Source organism: Tursiops truncatus, chromosome 12, assembly GCF_011762595.2.
Source record: "Tursiops truncatus isolate mTurTru1 chromosome 12, mTurTru1.mat.Y, whole genome shotgun sequence".
NCBI classification, from domain to species: Eukaryota; Metazoa; Chordata; class Mammalia; order Artiodactyla; family Delphinidae; genus Tursiops; species Tursiops truncatus.
In genome coordinates this window covers 13,278,912-13,299,217 of record NC_047045.1, presented here as the reverse complement: position 1 = coordinate 13,299,217, position 20,306 = coordinate 13,278,912, and the positions used below count along the sequence as shown (strand labels likewise).

Below are 20,306 nucleotides of genomic sequence, written 5' to 3'. Positions count from 1 at the left end.
ATCTCAGTTCGGACACTATCCACCTGGAGAGAGCGTGGGATCCCCCAGGGGAAGGGCTCAGTGCTACAAGACTACCTCCCTCCACTCAGATGCCAATCACAGGTTCGGGTTGTTACCCGTGCTTCTGAATGAAAAGCTACGGAGGTTCCCACGACTCCCTCCTTGGATTTAATTTGCTAGAGCAGCTCATAAAGCTCAGAAAAATATTTTACTTACTAGATAACTTGTAAAATTATCATTAAAATTTACTTACTTTATCAAGGAAATGTAATGTGCCTGAATCATCCTGAAACCATCCGCAACCCTCTGGTCCATGGAAAAATTGTCTTCCACGAAACCCATCCCTGGTGCCAAAAAGGTTGGGGACCACTGCTCTAAAGCCTCCAGAAGGAATACAATCCTGCCCACACCTGGATTTTACTCCATGAGATCCATTTTGGACTTCTGACCTCCAACATCACAAAAGTATAAATTTGTAATCTTTAAAGCCACTAAGTGGCAGGAATTTAGCAGAGCAGTAATAAGAAACTAACATAAGTGCCCATTTTATAGGAAATACTCACCATGAGCAAAACTCTATCTTTCTTCTTACTAATCAGTTTAATTTCTGATTCAAAGCTCCTAATCAGTCTGATAAAGAAAAGATAATCTAGTTATTTTTGTAAAGATAGATGAGAAATGTTAAATTTTAGAACACCTTCATAAACATCTCCATACTAGCAATTATAAACTTCATGCCCCTGGCTCCGTTTTGGAATAGCTATTACTGTTTCATGATACAAATATTTACTGAATTTCCTACTGCGATCCCAGCATCCTACTTGGTTCTGAATCCATGTGGGCATTCACGACCCCTATCCTTACACAGCTACAGAGCATTAGAATTTCTGCTCTATTTTGTTAGTAAATATTAACATTTGACTATTAATGAAGTTTTGCTGATGTTTAAACTACTTTATAAAAACAGTAGATTGTCAAGAACCTGTTAACTGCTCCCTGGAGGAAAAGGCTTTCTATAAAAACGATCCAAGACTGGACAGATATAAAATATTTTTATTGAGATATGGCATTCAAATACAGATAAAATGTTGTTATGATTTTGAAGACAGTATTTAGAAAATTAGAAATTCATGATAAGCTGACATCTTATTCTTGAGACTCATTCACCTTTAATGTGAGATGTAAAACGTTTTTCTCAAATTTGTAGTCAATATGAACATGAAATTACAGTGAAATTTTGTAATGTTTAAATCAGTCCATTCTTTCTGGAAACATTCTAGGCCGCAAATTTTCTAGGTTGTAATATATTGGTGATAAGTTACAATTACTAAATATAATTTTTAAAAGTATCACAAAGCAATAGATGTATATATGTTTACAAATCAGGTACTTGCACATAATCTATACATAAGCTCTCTTTATTTTAAAAGGGTTTTATTTATGTTTCACATGCAGATTTTACCTTGGGTAAATTTTATTTTTAAGAGATAGCGTGTAATTTCAATACCTGTTAAAATTGAACTAATTTGTTTCACTTGTGCATAATATGCATAATATTAAATAAATTCTGAGGGTTAGGATGGTGTAGCAATATAATTTCTACATTGCTATAAGGTGCTTAATGAATATCTTCTAAAAATAAAATTAGTTTTAGTTTTGGAAATAATAGCAATTCGTACTTAATTTCAAATGCAAATAACAATTCAAAAGAGAATAAGGAAGTGAAAATCATTTCTAATCCTTCTACCCAAAGAATATCAATGGTTAACATTTTGGTACATAACATTCCAAAGTTTTCAGTTAAGTATAGCTTTGATTTTTTTTAAGTATATAATTTCTTGCATATCTAAGTCTGTCTTCATGTTCCTTTTTTTTTATTATTATTGGAGTATAATTGCTTTACAATGTTGTGTTAGTTGCTGCTGTACAACAAAATGAATCAGCTGTTCGTATACATATATCCCCTTCCCTCTTGCACCTCCCTCTGCCCCTCCCATCCCTCCCATCTAGGTCATCACAGAGCACTGAGCTGAACTCCCTGTGCTATACCACAGTTCCCACTAGCTATCTATTTTACACATGGTAGTGTATTTATGTCAAGCTTAATCTCCCAATTCATCCCACCCTCCCCTCCCCCTCTGTGTCCACACATCCATTCTCTATGTCTGCATCTGTATTCCTGCCCTGCAAATAGGTTCCTCTGTACCATTTTTCTAGATCCCACATATATGTGTTAATATATGATATTTGTTTTTCTCTTTCTGACTTAACTTCACTCTGTGTGAGACTCTAGGTCCATCCACATCTCTACAAATGACCCAATTTCATTCCTTTTTATGGCTGAGTAATATTTCATTGTATATATGTACCACATCTTCTTTATCCATTCATCTGTCAGTATAGCAATATTGAAAAGCAATTTGGCTGGATATAGAAATCTGTTTTTGCAAAATTTATTCTCTCAGAACTCTACAGACATTTCATCATCACCGGAAGGTGATGAAGTACTGATGAAAGAAACATCCCCTACTGATCCCCTTGTTGAAGGTAATCTGTTTTATTTTTCTCTGCATCAGTTCTTTCAGGATGTAAAAAAATAGTATATCCTGGAAATCAAACAAATAAACATGATGGGCTATATTTATATGTATGTCTTTTCTCATTATTTGGCCTACAATTTCTAAGTGCTTTCAATAAGTAGACTTTTCAGTGAGTAAACATTTTCTTCAGTGCAGTAAAGTTTTCTTCATTTGTATCATTGATTGTTGCACGTCTTCTGGTTTCTTTCTCCAGAATCCCCATAGATCTCTCTCATCTTTCTTTCCTTTTCATCTCTTGCTTCTCTTTCTCTATATTCTAAGATATTCTTAATTCTGTGCTTTCTATTACTGATTCAGTATTCTGTGGCATTACTGCTTTTTCTTAATTCTAGAATGGACTTGTGTATTGATATTTTAAGGCTTTCTTGCATTCTTGTCTCATTTAAAAGTCTCTTGGAACTCTGGCTTCACATTAAACAGTCACTTCCGTCAATCTCCCTCAGTTTCATGCTCTTACACATCTTTTTGGATGTATCTAGCAATTCTCAAATTTCCTTTTCCTTTTAAAAACTCCTTCTCTGTGCTATTTTGTTAGTTTTTAGATGGACAGTATTTTTTTCTCATCATAGTTTTAAAAATTGTATTCAATTTGGATTTTTCCCAGTTTACTCATGAAAGTTTAGATTACCAAAGTTAGACTCACAACGTTAATTCAAAAATTATACCTAACTTCTCTTGATTAGTAATATTCATTCTAGCTCTTGGCAGATAAACAATGAAATTTTTAATTTTTGTCAGACTTCTGAGTTGGACATAATATCACTTATAGATTTTAAATATTTATAATTAGAAGATGTGCTATTAATACTTGAGAAGTATTTTGATTTTCTCACACAAAACAGACTATGTAAATACCAATTGTAATGAATATATAGGAAAGGCTGATAATCATCAGACCAGTATAGTCATGCAAGCTGTTAAACATATTGAATTTACTGTATTTTATCAAGTCTAAGAAGAACATTTTTTTCCATATTTGAGCATCTCTGAAATAGGTTGTATTGTATAATTACTGGGGAGAGTCATGATGTGGTTGTCACTCACTACTTGTTTTTACACATCTTGAAAAAGAGCTAGCAGAATATTGCGTTGGAGAAAAATAGCAGAGATAACAGTGCGATACTCTCATAGAAATGTTGTATTACTTATGCTCTGGGTGACACAGATGATGATGTGTGAGAAAATATGAAAACTGATGGCATGTTGAAAGTGATTCAGAAGACTGACATTCTTAATATAAATTCATGAGTATGCCTCAACCAATTAATTTCATTTTTTTATGTATGCAAAAATGTGACATATAAGTTAAACATCTAAATTTCCACATGTCTAGAGATCTCTTTCAATGGGGTAACATAAAATTCTAAATAATAAGGAAGCCCTGTGAATTTAATTGGTGGCATTTTTCTTTTTTTTAGTGATACATAAAATAATGGTTCTTTTTACCATTGATAACTTCTTAGATTGGATGAAATGTAGTATACTTCCACATTGGTTGGTAGTTCTCATCTAAGCCCACTTAGCGAGGTCTTCTTTCCTACCACAGCTACTCAGACCTCTCAGCTCAGATCTTTCCACAGTGCAGCAGTGAGCCCCCAAAACCCTGCTCTAGCATGATTGCCTTTTCTGACTAGTTGAAGCCATTTGCTCCTGTGAATGAACCTGAGACTTTTGACAAGGAACATTGAAATGTCTAACATCTGTGATGTTTGAAAAGTAACTACTGGATGGGGATACAAAATCAGAGCTTTCCAAAAAGCGTGCTGGGAAAGGGTTTTAGCTGTATGAAGGAGTGATTCTTCAGCCTTCAGGTCTGTGTGGCAGCAGAGACCCTGAAACTTATTCAGCACTGAAACTAGGTACAAAAATAATAACACATTGTACTCCCCCAAATATTTCAAATGAAATGAAAATTCATTTAGGTATTCTGTTTTAAACTCAATAGCTTAAACTTAACATAAGCTCAATGAACCATCCCTTCAAAAAGAAGTTTGCATAAGGGATTTGAGGTACTAGGGAATTCTTAATCTGTAAGTCCTTATTCAGTGAAACCAAAAATTTAATACACACATTTGCACACAGAGGCAAATACTACAACAACAATAACAAAAACACCCCGCAAAAACATCCAGGAAAAAAATGTCCTTCCACTGGGACACAAAGAGACCGAGACGTGATGAAAGTATAGTCTAATGAGAATAGGAAATTGAGTATAGAGCACAAATTTGATAGGAAAGTAAAATTTTCCAGCAAGAGAAATCAACACTTTAATCTAGAATTTCCCATTCAAAATTGAGAAAAAGAACATTTCAGAGGGACTGATCCAATCAAATAATGTTTACTATGTAGGAAGCACTGATAAAAACAAATTGTTTAGCTGTTTCCATAACCCTGGTGTCAGAAATCAGCCTTTATAAATCCACAGAAGGAATCTGGAAAAGTTGTATGAAAAGCTGATAAAACCCAGCTTTATCCTCAGACTTGATGAGGAGAGCAAAGTTAATTTGGGCATTGGCAAATCCATGAAGCAAATCACGGCTGTAAGTTACCTGGCATTAAAGAAAATATGACTTAGCTTTTCTCATGACTATTGTGTTTTCCCTAAGCACATGGAGTAACTGCATAACAAAGGAATATGTGTCCCAGTTCATTATTTGGCAGCCAAATTGATTTTAAATTCATGTAAATTGAGATATGAAGAATAATACCAAAAAATATAATATAAAGAAACCATTGCCTGATGGATGGCATGCCATAGAGCAGCTGCCTCTTATCACAGAAGAGATACCAGGAGCACAATCACGTTAGTATCTCTGTCGACAGCTAAACCTCACTAGCAAACATGGTCAAATTTAAAAATCTGACCTTTAGGTACACAGTAGTGTGCAACTGGCATGCAATGGCACATGCAAGTAAGAGAAAATATTTAATTATTCTGTACAATTAAATAATTGCAAATCTGCAGACCCACACCCTGTACTTACAATTGGATTCTCAGTTAAACATGGAAATACAATTTTAGGGAAAAAACACATGAAAAGGTTTTTATTATCATTATGCCCCTCTAATCAGTTTCTTTCTGTTCATTACTTCATGTACTCGAAGTATATTTCAGTCTACGGAGAGGCTGCCATAAAACCGTGCTCCATCCTATTTCCTTTCTGCTGACAAAGGCCATCTGAAGTCTGTAGAGGAGAGGTAGAGAAAGGCAACACTGACTCATTCATTGAACGTTTACTAGGAGTCTGATTAAGGCAAAGCATTTACATTTTCTCTAAATTATTGTTGGCAAAGCTGGTGATGTAATTTTGTACTTTATAAGCAGTAGTAATGGAAACTTCACTTTGATATTAAATTAGAATATGAGATCCTAAGGACTGAATACTTTCTGCAATAAACTCTACATAAATCCTTTTAATTTATTTTACTTTATTAATGATATCTATCTACCTCTTCCTTCTAATAGTGTATATTATTGCATCGTATGTCACGTGAACAGCCATGTATATACATCTTCAGACAAAATCTAAAGAGTAGCTAAGAATAAATTCCTTAAAAAAATATTTCCTCTTATTTATATTTATTTTAAAATATTAAATTTATTTCTTAATGGTTCATACTTACACATGGTTCAAAAATCATAATTACACAAAACGTATTCATTAAGAAGTCTCGTGCTTACCCCTGATCCATTATCCTAAATCTTTCAGCCCTCTCGTAGGTAAAAACTTTAAAAAATTTTGGAAATAATTTCAGAATTTTAAAAGAGTTGTAAAAATATTACATTGAATACCTACATCCCCTCACCCAGTTTCCCTTATGTTAACATCTAACATAATCATGGAACATTTACCAAAACTGAGAAATTATGTGACATGTCTCCTTTGTCTCCTACACTCTATGACACTTATTTTATTTTATTTTTAATTTATTTATTGAAGTATCGTTGATTTACAATGTGTTAATTTCTGCTGAACAGAAAAGTAATTCAGTTATACATATATGTATATACTTTTTCATATTCTTTTCCACTATGGTTTATCACAGGATATTAACTATAGTTCCCTGTGCTATACAGTAGGACCTTGTTGTTTATCCATTCTATATATAATAGTTTGCATCTGCTAATCCCAAACTCCCAGTCCATCCCTCCCCCACCCCTCTTCCCCCCTGGCAACCATAAGTCTGTTCTCTATGTCTGTATGTCTATTTCTGTTCCATAGATAAGTTCGTTTGTGTCATGTTTTAGATTCCACATATAAGTGATATCACATGGTTTTTTTCTTTCTCTTTCTGACTTTCTTCACTTAGTATGATAATCTCTAAGTCCATCCATGTTGCTGCAAATGGCATTATTTCGTTCTTTTTTGTGACTGAGTAGTGGTACATTGCATATATGTACATCTTTTTTATCCATTCGTCTGTCGGTGGACATTCAAGTTGTTTCCATGTCTTGGCTATTGTAAATAGTGCTGCTATGAACATTGGGGTGCATGTGTCTTTTCGAATTGTAGTTTTGTCTGGATATATGCCCAGGAGTGGGATTGCTGGATCATATGGCAACTCTATTTTTAGTTTTTTGAGGAACCTTCATACTGTTTTCATAGTGGTTGCACCAATTTACATTCCCACCAACAATGTAAGGGGGTTTCCTTTTCTCCACACCCTCTTATGACAGTTTAAAAAAGTCCTTTCCTGCTAACTCTAATATCTGGATTGTGTATGGATTTACTTCTGCTGTCTTGATTTTCTAATTATTATTACTTGTCACACTTTTATTACCTCTGTGCATGTATCATTTTTAAATTGCAATCAGATATTGTATATAAATGGACTCTAGAGGCCCCAAATGGTATGATTTTGTCCAGAGAGCATTCACCCTTTCCTACGTTAGGCAGAATGCATGTAGAACTGACTACATTGACCGGTTAGACATCAAGCTGTGTCCAGGCTGATTTGCAACTAGACTCAGGCCATCTGTGATGTATCCTCTTCTCTGGGCTTTGCCATCCTGGCCTTTTGATTGAGAGCCTGGAAGGTCTCTGTCTCTCTGCATCTTCAGTCTATGTTTAATGTAGGCCTCCTTCTCCCTAGAGAGAGTTTTTCTTCTAAGCACTCCAAAACTGGGGGATTTCAATTTGCCTGTTAGAATTTTCCTACCCACTTCCTTGGTCTCCTGTTTTGCTGCAACACATAGCAAATGTCCACAAAGAAAACTGGCCATGCATTTGGGGCACTTCTAGATTCAAAATTGTCACACTGGTCCTAATGACTATCAAAAGCTTTGCTTCTCTTTTCCCAGTAGAATCCCTCTGCCGGGACCAAGTTTAATCCACAGCCTGTGTCCAGAACTAGCAAATGCCTCAAGGAAATAAAACAGGCAGCAATCATCAGCTCCTCAAGGAAATACATTTCCTTCTCTGGGATTTTAGTTTGTCTAATTCTTCTTGCTTCCACAGTTTTTCAGCCTTTCTAGTTGTTACTTTCAGAATGTTGACCTGTCATGGTCTACATTTTATTCAGAAGCAGAACCCATTTCTCGGAAGTTCTGAACTTGGAACGGATTCAAATTAGTTTCTACAAGATGATTGAAGCTTTAAAATGTAATCCTCAAAAGGTATTAATGATTGTGTTTTCAACAATGTGGAGAAAGCCTGTCTACAGTGAAATAGATGAAAAAAGTCAACACACAGACAAGAACCAACAGAAAAAGGAGAGTCGTGATGGTGTCCGTAGTGAGGATGGTTCCTAAGGCTTGGCTGCATTCCTTCCTGGTCCAAGGTGGCTGGTGGCTCAATTCCTCTCTTGATTTTTTTGTTTTGTTTTGTTTTGGTTTTTTTGCAGTATGTGGGCCTCTCACTGTTGTGGCCTCTCCCATTGTGGAGCACAGGCTCCGGACGCGCAGGCCCAGCGGCCATGGCCCATGGGCCCAGCCGCTCCACGGCATGTGGGATCCTCCCGTACCGGGGCACAAACCCGCGTCCCCTGCATCGGCAGGCGGACCCCCAACCACTGTGCCACCAGGGGAGCCCTCCTCTTTTGATTTTGAGGGGTCCAGCTCTCCTTGAAGCAAATTCTCTTTTGTTTTTAGGTATGATTAAATTGGTTTTCCATCACTTGTAATAAATGTCTGAGTTAATACTATACTTCATGCTATTAAATGTGTTAAGGACTTCCCTGGTGGTCCAGCGGATAAGACTTTGCCTTCGAATGCCGGGGGAGTGGGTTTTGATCCGCTGGTTGGGGAGCTAAGATCCCACATGCCTTGGGGACAAAAAAACCAAACATAAAACAGAAACAATATTGTAACAAGTTCAATAAAGACTTTAAAAAAACAAATGTGTTAATACAAGTAATAATATTATTGTCATTATTTTAGGTTTTTATTTTTTAAAGTTTACCCTGGATTCTCCCAACTATTTTGCAATAATGATAACAGCTGTGACATTGTAATGCATTCAATATGTTTACCTGACATAATTTCTCATCCGTTTCTAAGGTGATGCTTCTGATCTTCAGGGGCCTTGGAAATCACATAGCCAAACATGTTAGAGGTGTATGTAAAGCAAGAAGAAGTAAGATCTGATGTAGAAAACAAACTTATGGTTACCAGGGGGGAAGGTAGGGAGGGATAATTTGGGAGATTGGGATTGACATATACACACACTTCTATATATAAAATAGATAACTAATGAGGACCTACTGTAGAGCACAGGGAACTCTACTCAATACTCTGTAATAACCTATATGGGAAGAGAATCTGGAAAAGAATGGATATATGTATAACGGATTCATTTTGCTGTACACATTGTACATTACTAGCACAACATTGTAAATCAACTATATTCCAATAAAAATTTTAAAAATAAAAAAATTAAAAAAATACAAATAGGATCTGAGTGGGGCTGGGAGGAACTCTTTCATGCATAAAGGGCAAAAATTTTAGTACATAGGAATCTAGATTCATTTTGTTTATATTCCTGGTTTTGGCAAGTTGTTAGTAGATGAACTTGCCAAACTGCTGATATCTGGTTGATAAGATGTCCTTCAAAGAACTTTGATCTGAATAATTTCCTTTCAAGGAAAAGCCCTCTTTTTTTTTTTTTTTTGGTTAAGTCACTGACTGACCCACTGGTGGGAAAAAAGTTAATTACATTCAACAGACTTAGCAGTTCAATTTTTTTAGTTTTTTTTTTTAACTGATATTTACATTAACATAGTTAAAAATGGAGAACAGGGAGTGTCACTGTATTTAACGTATTCCAAACAAACTGTAAAAGGTTTAATTTATTGTTTTGTTTTTTATTTAATGCATATGTGTGTCAGGCTTAGGGGGAAGTGATTAAGGATGAGAAGACAGAGAAGGATAATGAAGAGGAGAAAAAAAAAACGGTAGATGAGATAGAAAAGAAAAAAAAGTGAACCCTGAAGGTAACTGAATGGGACCAGGAAAGGAAGTCAAACTGTTTGGGCTGTGGACTTCAGAATATGTGGTATGTGGTATGTGATCACCTAACCGTGCTACTTAGGAAGTGATGATTAACTGGCTAAACATAATCATGGTGCACAATTCTCTACCTGAATTTTACCGTTACCACCGCCCCCCCCCCCCCCGCCCCAGAAAAAAATGTATAGGCACCTAACCAAAGACTACTCTGGAGATTTAAATAGCTATCAGCATTGATGCCACTTCACAAGTGAGATGAAATAAAGCCACCGGCAGGATGGTTAAAAGGGCTGCCAGTGCTGAGTTGCCTGGCTGACTGGGTGTAGACTGTTGGTAAAGAGGAGGACCTTGACATTAGAGAGGCTAGTTCTATCATTCTCCAGCTGTCGGCAGACTTACTTAAATTCTCTAATCTTCAGCTTCCTCATCCAGAAAATGAAGATGATCATGACACTGCTAGTGCTGTTATAGGAATTAAGTGAGAGAATGTACGTGGAACATGCAGGTTTAGTTAGCACACAGCCCTCAATAAAAGACGGTGCTTATTACTCGTTATTTACAGATGAAGAAGCAGTAAAATAGCTTGGCTTGGTTTTTTGCAAAACTGGAAAGAATCACACAGTGATGCAATTTTTCCTAGTCTGAAAATAAGGCAAAACCCAATTTCTGTTGCTTCTTTCCTTAAGCCAGTGGACAGTTTCACTATTAAATTCTTGGATTTCATTCTTTAGGAGAGACTTCATCCTGCACAGAACTGCCTGCTGGTGGCAGCAAGCTGTTCTCAACTTTGGTGGATTTGCTGGCATTGTTTTCCTATTCAGTGATTTCTTATTATTGCCAAAACCTGCTCTTTGTAAAAAAAAAAAAAAATCAGTGCTCTTCTCCCCCACGCAACCTTGCTTATGTTACTATAAGCTTTAGGTTAGATATTATCTTCTAAAACCTAGGTCTTCAGTGAGGTAATACATGACTGAGATCTGAGTTGGGAGCTGATTCTTTTTCTAGTTGGAACTGGGCTAGCTTTGAACCAGCGGTAACCTACCTGTTGTGGGTATCTGTTGGAAGTAGCAAAGTGGCTGTTACTACAGACACAGGCATTAGAACATGTCTAAGTTATATATACGTGCTCTAATTTTTGTCTGCATTCTTCTTTAAATGCAGATATAGCTTATACAATATTTGTATTCATACACAGTCATGTAGCAGAGTTACTAATTCTCAGGCATTAATTTATGCCAGCCTGGCACTTAGAGAATAAAGCACCCATTTTTATTATTTGGCTTAAAGACCCCTTGAGGAGCACAGAACACATTTGGCTTAAAGACCCCTTGAGGAGCACAGAACACATAAGTACGGATAACACGGATACCAAGTCAAAAGCCCAGTGTTGGGTCAATAATATGGAGAGGGATCTGAGCCTCAGAAGGTCTGGTAAACCCCAGAGGTTGTCTGCAAAAATTGTATGTATACATCTGTATGTATGTAAACGTTCATTTATCGGAACATCTCCATAGTTTCAAGCAAGACATAAGTAAGAGGTAACTTTCATTACTACCAGTATTCTTCTTAAGGAATCGTTACTGGAAGAAATATAAGAGAAACCTAAAAACAGGCTACCACCGTGCATGAGGATGTACAGAGCTCACGGTCACCTCCTGCTGCCCATTTCCTGGGTGGAGGTTAAAAAAAAAAAAAAAAAGCAAGCAAACAAAAAAGAACATGGCCATAGATAGAGGAAGCAGAATCTGCAAGAAGTAGCTTGCCAGGTCCTCACACTTTGTGGTTAGGGACTGCTTGTGGATTTTTCAACTGGTGGGGATGCAGAGTGTGAAGTTGCACTTTGCTTTATCAAAAGAGCAAAGCGACGAGAGCGTGAGTGTTCCAGGTTTTTTTTTTTTTTTTCTTCTTTCTGCAAAGCAAAGATAAAATTCACAAGGAAGTTCTTTGCTCCTGTGCCCTGGAGTTAAAGTCTCTTTCTGGGAGATGCAGGAAAGAGTCTAGGGATGTTGCAAGCGCACAGACCAGAGGGCTGGCTGGCTTCCAGCCAAGCCAGAGCTGAGCTGCAGCACGTTCTACCGGGTGTCTGTTGGGGCTGCGTGGAGGTGGAAGGGGCTTGTCTTCACTGCGTCGGGTCTCGTTAGCGCTGCGCTGCAACCCCGGAGGACCGCGCCTCGTGTTTCGCGGCAGCAGCGGTAGCGTTTCCTTCTAGCATAGGCTCGGTCTCTTGGAGGGGCGATTCTTCTGTGGTCCCTCTGCAGAGCACCTTCTCAGGCTTCGTGTCTAATCACAGGCGTCGCTGCAGTTGCAGCGTTATCCCCCACCTCCCCAGTTTCTGCTGCAAGGCCACCCCGCTTGCTTGGAGCTGATGAGGGGAGCACATTAATTCGCAGTTTCAGTGCCCGGTAGTCAAGCAGAAGCTCAGTACCCCACCTCGGTTCCCTCTTTGCCCCTCCAGCTGAGTCTGTGTCGGCTGAATTTCCTGCAGACTTGAAGGGACGTTGCCCAGCGCGGCTGCGGACTGCAGAGCGGCCAAGGGACCCTCCTCCGCAGGGGCGACCCTGGCAGAGGCGACTTTAAAGATTTCCTGGTCTCTGGAGTGTTTCACAAACATGCACTCATGTGCAAATATCTATATTTTATATGTTTTTAAGTGCAAAAAAAAAGTGAGTGAAACAAGGGAGCCAAGTTAATGAAGGACGGTTCTCCACTAAATTCTGCCAAAATCCCATCCGTGTGATGGCTGGGTGTGTTCACGCAAATTCTTAACCAAAGGAGGAAAAATCAAACTCCTCCCAGTGGTGGTAGATTGCACTCAGGGTCCGGGACTCGCGAAGCAGCGAAGGCGTGGCTGGAGAAATCCACAGGTTCCCCACTTCGCTAAAGCCAAGCCCGAGGAGGAGCAATTAAATTGCAAAAGGAAAGGCTGCTTGCAGCCTCTAGCATTCCTCTTTGCCTTCCTCTTCCCCGCATCCCTTCAGCAGTTCTCTCTAACCTTGCCCCGCTCCCCTAAGGTAGCGGGAAAACAGTTTCCTGCCCGTTCCCCTCACGCCGCCTGCCCCCAGCGCCCACACCCACTTTTGCTCCGTCCTGACTAACGCCTCCGCCTAGTGGTTTAGGCTCGCCTGCTTCGCTTTCCTTTGCTGCGGTTTCTAAGAGAGCTCTGCAGTTTGCAAAATAAGTTAACTCGCCAGCGGCCTGATGTAGGTGGGTGGGGTGGAAGGATGGGCAGGACCCCTTAAGATGCGGTGCAAATGACGCTTAAATTTACCGGAGCGATGCTGGGCACTAGGGAAGGCAGGAGAGGCCAGAGAGGGTGGTGCCTTTATACCCAGCTTGGCTGCTGCAGCCCAGACTGCAGCCAGAGGACGATTTTGGAGAATTTCCACCTAAAGAAGGACCCTCACTCTCAAGACATGAATGTGTTTTATTTTCTTCATAACACTTAACGCTATATGAAAGTATGCTAATTATTTACCTGTTCATGTTATTATTGCATGCCTGCCTCTTCTAGAATGTAAACTGCTTGAAAACTGGGTCTGGGTCTACCCCATTGGCCTTTACAACCCAGGTGCCTAGAAGAATTCCCAGCATAGAGCAGGCACTAGATTTTTTGCCCGTCTGGTTGGCTTAGAGACGCGGGAATCAAGGGAACTGGGGTTAGGGTTGTGTCACCTTGGGTAAAAAGCTCTTCTTTCGAAGGATCTCAATGACTCTTCTAAACTGAACGGGCAAGATAATCTCCGGCCCCAAACTGAATAATTCTCTTTAAAATGTGCTTACACTTATCCTGATAAGTGCAATTATAAGGTCGTTTTTATTGAATGCACTCTAGCTGCCAAACACGGAGCTAGACGCTTGGAACTCGCAGTTGGGATCACTTAGCTCTCACGGTTGAAAATACGGTGTCCTTTCCTGGTACTTTTCTTTAAATGTTCTCTGACTTGTACTTCTACTCTACATGTGTTTCTGTTAGGGATGGAGGAGGAACGGGTACAGAGCACCTGCTCCGGGGTCATGGGACCGAGGTACTGGTATTGCTTGGAGCCGCGTATGGGTGATACCCCGATGTATTTGTTGAAGCCGAAGGAGGCGCACGGATGGTGCTGGTGGTCGTGGTCCCAGAGCCCGTTTGTTTCTTGAATTCTGATGACCTCTCTAGACGGGCTGTAGGAGCGAGCGCGCTCACTGCAAACTGTTTTCCTGAGACACTGAACTGCTGAGAGGCTGAAGTGGGAGGGTGGAGCGGACGGTTTAATTTCACAGTGTGCTTGTGTTTGTGATACTTGTACATTTTTGCAGTTTTTTTTCTCTCTCTCTTCTTTCCTGTCGACTCACAGTTAAAGGGGAGGGATTAAATGGAAAGCACAGATTCCTAAAATCAGATATGAAAAATTAGTTTGTATTGTACCGAGAGTTTATGACTTGAATCCCGAAGTATAAAATGCAGTATTGGCCATTTCCTTCTAAGGCGATATTACTGGCGCCTCCTTCTAACTTGGGTGTGGCCCGCAGGGCTGGATAAAATTCCAGAGTGAAGAGGTCAGAGACTGCGGCTGGCTCCACCTAGCGCTGGCCGGGCCTACTGGGGTCGGGGTGGGGTGGGGTGGGGGGGACGGTACTTAGGAGCCTAGTAAGGGACCTAGTAAGGAGCCTAGTGAGGCTGTGCACGTGCCCGCGGCTGAGGGTGCGAGTGTAACTGGAGGGGCGTGCAGCAAGCTCGGAAGAAGATAGAAGCATGGACAGGACGCCCTCAACCCCATTCCGGCCAGAACCGCGGCTCCCGGGTGTTCGGATTGGGAGAGGGGCCAGGGGATGGGACCTGGAGAAGACGGCGATAGGACCCGGCGGGAGCTTCCTTGGCGGGGAGGAGAACCGGGCGGGAGGATAGGAGGGAGGGAGAGAGGAAAAGGGAAGGTGTTGGGGAGCTGGCGTTGGCACTCGCCGCACGGCAAGAGTTGCACGGCTCCGGCGGACCGGACCTGGACTCTATAAAAGGAGCCCGACCGCTCCGCCACTCACACGCTCCTCCCGGACCGGCGTATGCCGCGTCCCTGCAGCTCCCCCAGACACCTGCCCCTTCCCCGCCCGCTGCGCCAGGTCCCCCAGACCCGTGCGCCCAGCGGCATGGCTCCGAGCGGCGCCCGTGGGACCGAGGTGGCGGCGGCGGCGCGGTGCGAGCAGCCGCAGCCCCAGCCCCCGAGTCCCACCTCTTGCGGCCCCTTCTCCGCGGGGCAGCTCGCCGGAGTGGCCAGCGCGTGAAAAGAAGGGCGGGCAGAGCTCCGGCGCGAGGCGCGGCGCAGCGCGGCTCCCAGATTTCACCCCGCCCAGCTCTGGCGACCGCGGCCGCCGCAGGAAAACTGCCCCAGCCTGGGGAGGAGGGCGGGAATGCAAGATCAGGACCTCTCGCTGGCCTGCAAGATTTGGTCTCGACAGCTAGGAAACTCGTGCGGGCCGAGTCTGCAGATCCCGGAGCGCCCGGTTTAGGAGACGCTTAGCCCCGAGCAACTGGGGTAAGACCTCCCACCTGGCCGATGCTCCCTCCTCAAACAAAACCACAGCCTCCTCCTCTAGACGCCCCGGTGGGAGCCGGAGCGCAGCGGGGCTCTGTGGACCAGCCCTTAGCAACCCGGGGCTAAGACGGGGCGTAGAGAGGAACAGCCAGAAACGCGGCGGCAGCGACGGGCGCCCCGAAGTGCAGGGGACGCGCCCGCCGGCCTCGTCTGCCTCGCCCTTGACCTCTAGGTTCACCTGGGAACCTGGGTGGAGGAGTAATTGAGGAACCCACGGATCCGACTAGCCACCAGGGGACAAGACTCTGGTCCCTTCAGCGGTCCTTTCCTCGTCCTCGTCCGCTCCATGCCCGAGAGCTGCGCTTGGAGAGACATGGAGGAAGCGGGCGCTCAGTGTGCCCCGCCGCTGTCCGTGAGCTCCCAGACGGGGCTTTCGCAAGCCAACGTCTCTGCTGCTCCCTCCCACAACTGCAGCGCCGAGAGCTACATTTACCAGGACTCCATAGCCCTGCCCTGGAAAGTAGTACTGGTCGTGCTGCTGGCGCTCTTCACCTTGGCCACCACGCTCTCCAATGCGTTTGTGATCGCCACTGTGTACCGGACGCGGAAGCTGCATACCCCCGCCAACTACCTGATCGCCTCCCTGGCGGTCACCGACCTGCTGGTATCCATCCTGGTCATGCCCGTCAGCACCATGTACACGGTCACGGGACGCTGGACGCTGGGCCAGGTGGTGTGCGACTTCTGGCTGTCATCGGACATCACCTGTTGCACTGCTTCCATTTTGCACCTCTGTGTCATCGCCCTGGACCGCTACTGGGCGATCACGGACGCCGTGGAGTACTCGGCTAAAAGGACTCCCAAGAGGGCGGCGGTCATGATCGCGCTCGTGTGGGTCTTCTCCATCTCCATCTCGCTGCCGCCCTTCCTCTGGCGTCAGGCCAAAGCCGAGGAGGAGGTGTCGAACTGCGTGGTGAACACAGATCACATCCTCTACACTGTCTACTCCACGGTGGGCGCTTTCTACTTCCCCACCCTGCTGCTCATCGCCCTCTATGGCCGCATCTACGTGGAAGCCCGCTCCCGGATTTTGAAACAGACGCCCAACAGAACCGGCAAGCGTCTGACCCGAGCCCAGCTGGTTACTGACTCGCCCGGGTCCACGTCTTCCGTCACCTCCATTAATTCGCGGGCTGCAGACTTACCCAGCGAATCGGGGTCTCCTGTGCACGTGAACCAAGTCAAAGTGCGAGTCTCCGACGCCCTGCTGGAGAAGAAGAAACTCATGGCCGCTAGGGAGCGCAAAGCCACCAAGACCCTGGGAATCATTTTGGGAGCGTTCATCGTGTGTTGGCTGCCCTTCTTCATCATCTCCCTGGTGATGCCTATCTGCAAGGATGCCTGCTGGTTCCACCAGGCCATCTTTGACTTCTTCACGTGGCTGGGCTATGTCAACTCCCTCATCAACCCCATCATCTATACCATGTCCAACGAGGACTTCAAACAAGCGCTCCATAAACTGATACGCTTTAAGTGCACAAGCTGACTTGTCCATTGCAGTGGGGTCGCCTAAGCGGCCTTTGGGGGACCATGCTGTGTCTGGTTCCACAGGTAGGTCGACTCTTTGACTGTTACTGGGTCGGAGTGAGGCTCTCTTCTGAGCAAGGGCAATGGATCCTGAGAAGCCAGGACAGCCCTGCGAGAGTTCTAAAGGAGAACTGTTCAAACAGCTGAGGAGGGGGCTCACTTTCTCCCCTCAAACCCCAGTTTCAGCACCGACCCTGCCACAGCCCATCGCAAGGGGGGTTGCAACTTTCAGAAAATCGATGATGGAAAAGGGATCCCTGCCCTGCTTTGGTATCACAGATGATGCCCCCTAGAACCAGAAGTACTTGTCGTTCTTGTCTGGAGCCTGTCTGAGACATGATCTACATACAGCCTGGCAGTACTTGAACTAGACACTAATACCCTGTGTTTGGGGGAGAACTTTGTGTTACAGCTTCGCTTAAGAACAGTTACTTTGGCACCCTTCAGTCTTCATTCAGTTTTTGTTCATTTAAACTTGATTGGAGAAACTTGTGGATTTGGTGCTTCAAACCCTACGTGTGGCTTGAAGAGTTAACAGCAAAATTCTGATGTTAAGATCTCTATTTTTATTATAATTGAAACTATATGGGGTGGGGGGTGGATGGGGGCATTAAGCTGAAAACCAATGCCTATGATTGTTTGTTGTCTGCAGATCTCTAATTTTGTAATTCCTGTGTAGTGATTGTCAAACCTCATTCCTTAACAACTCAAACAAAATGTTACGTGTGCTAGTGCCAAAGTCTGCAGATTGCTTTTTCCTCCTAATTTCATGTACCTGTCATTTTACCCAGTGAAATCCCCAGAAATGGGGGCTATGATGGGTGACTCAACCCAAGCTGCTGCTATATTTCTTATTAACGCCACTGATGAAACTGATGGGTACAAGATATATAAGTTCCTTTGCAAGAAAAGTATTTTTAATCCCAATTGAGTGAGCAATGAAGGAGACAGATGAGATGGAAATGGTTCTTATACACCTAAGGAATGGGTGGCAACAGGAGGATGTATATTTCGACTTGTAAAAAATCTTAAATGCATGAGACTTTTTTCTGACAGTCATTTGCACTCTCCTTCCCATCTGTAATTCCTTTGTGCGCTAACATATAAAGTAACCAATAGAACTAGCTCCTTTCTCCAAAAAGCTTCAAAATAGTAAAACCTCTAAAAACCATGTTAAAGATAAAAACCTGTTTCTTTTCCCTTGCTATTGAAGTTTGAGTAGGAACAAAGATTATTAGAAAATGACATGCAAGGACTTTCAAAAAGCTTAGAGAAGCTAACATTGAGCCTGTTTTCCTGTAACTCACGGAACCAAACCTCAGACTTACTGGGCAACCAGGGAACTAACAAGCTTTTGAACCTTGGAAATTTGTCATTGACCTGACACTTCAATGAAAATACATACTATCAGTAATACTTTACATTTATCTCTTTTTTTTTTCAAATTCTAAAAATACTTAGTTGTTATCTCAAATTCACTCTGAGGACTCCCCGACACAGGGCAAGATCACACACTAATAGATGAAATACGCATGATCTGAATAAAATGGAGTAGCCCCTAAGGATTACCTGCATGAAAAATGAATGTCTGTGGAACATTTATTATGCCAAAGAAGATTCACACTCCGTTCTTTAGAGAGCTTTCTGCAGGTGATACCTTTTGTCTGCAGAAACAAGTTGTCTTTGTAAAATGGATTCACTCCCTGCTTGAAGCTCCCCAGTCCAGACTGTCAGACAATAGATGTATTGAGCTGAAGTACACTGCTTCCCTGCTGTGCAGCCCTTTACTCTGGCGTAATGACTCTTGAAAATATCCTGTTCCAAGATTCACACGTAAACTAAGTACAAAAGAAAATTTTGATCAACATTGACACCTGTCACTGGAGTAAGAGAAAATTGTAGGCATTAGGTAATCCTAAATTTCTGCTGTATCCCCACGTCTGTCTGTTCATTTTTTGTGACATTTCTCCCATGGAGAAATCTAGCTTACTACCGGGAAGACTGTGCACAGAGCGTGATATTTATTTTTATGTTATTAATATGTTTGTCTTTTTGTTAAGGCTTTTTCTTGGGCCTAAGAAGCAATTAAGCCAACTTCTAGGAGCCTAAGAGGGCAAAATTAATTGAAACCAATAGCCATTTACAAGTAATTTCTGTATAGGGCACCTGCAATGATTGTGTCCTCCTATTAACAAAACATGGTCAATTTAGTCAAACGGGTTGTTTGCCACTTATAGATGACCTACCTAAATTTTTGCTTGACTATTTGGCTGGATTGGGGTCATACTGTATGAAGTAGAAGCTTGTAAACCCTTGTAGTTATAAGAGATCCAGACTTCTCATCCACCATCGCACGATTATGCAAAGTGTATTTTTCATCCTAGGGGTATGTAGTTAAGACTGTTAAGCGCCTTTTCAGTTACTGCTGCCTATAGCATAGTGTGGCTTTTTTGCAGAACATTATATGGGAGATGGAAATATTTAACCATCATAGAAATGAAAGTATATTTTCATTGGCTGTGGTAACAAATAACATTTTCCATACTGTTGAACTGCACAAAATTTCACACAAATATATGAATGTGTGTTCATCCCCAAATACCAATATTGTCTTGTGTTTCTAGGAATTTTAGAGTTTCCTTTCTAAGAATGGACACTGCACCTATGAATGAACAGTTATTGACTTCAACACATTTTCTACAGACCAATCTTCTTCATTCTTCCTCTCTATTATCTTAGTATTATCTTCTTGCGTCAGGAAACCCTGAGTGGACTGTAATTCACTGAAGCAGCAAAAACTCAGATTATGTGTATTTGATGGAGTTAATGTGACTGCAGATTGCCTTTTCCACCTTTCAAAACATGTGTAATTCAAAATGAAGTTTAGGAAAATAATGAAATAAAAGTCCTTTTTTGTGTCCTAAAAAGCATTGGGTGGTAATTCTATTATTATGGAAAGACTGGTTCACTGGATTCTGGGTTGCAATTAGGAGTTTGAACCTTCAAGAGAGAAAAGCTGATGACAAATGATACTCTGGTACAAGTACTGCCACAATTTGAGGGATTTAGTTTATATCCGGAGGAAGATTTTAAAAGGAATTAGACACAGTCTGCAAAGAGGGCAAGTCAGTTCCACTATCCCAGGGGTTTTCCAGATCAGCA

General features: G+C 42.1%; 1 protein-coding gene across 1 annotated transcript; it reads left to right on the top strand.

The window, feature by feature from the left end:
* Positions 1-14,681: 14,681 nt before the first annotated feature.
* Positions 14,682-20,090, top strand: HTR1B (5-hydroxytryptamine receptor 1B). The gene has a single exon (XM_019929191.3). The coding sequence runs from the start codon at positions 15,904-15,906 to the stop codon at positions 17,101-17,103; it is 1,200 nt and encodes a 399-aa protein (XP_019784750.1). The 5' UTR covers positions 14,682-15,903; the 3' UTR covers positions 17,104-20,090.
* The last annotated feature ends 216 nt before the right edge of the window (positions 20,091-20,306 follow it).

Excerpts from the sequence above, each read along its gene's own strand:
- HTR1B (XM_019929191.3), top strand. The coding sequence starts at position 15,904 with ATGCCCGAGAGCTGCGCTTGGAGAGACATGGAGGAAGCGGGCGCTCAG.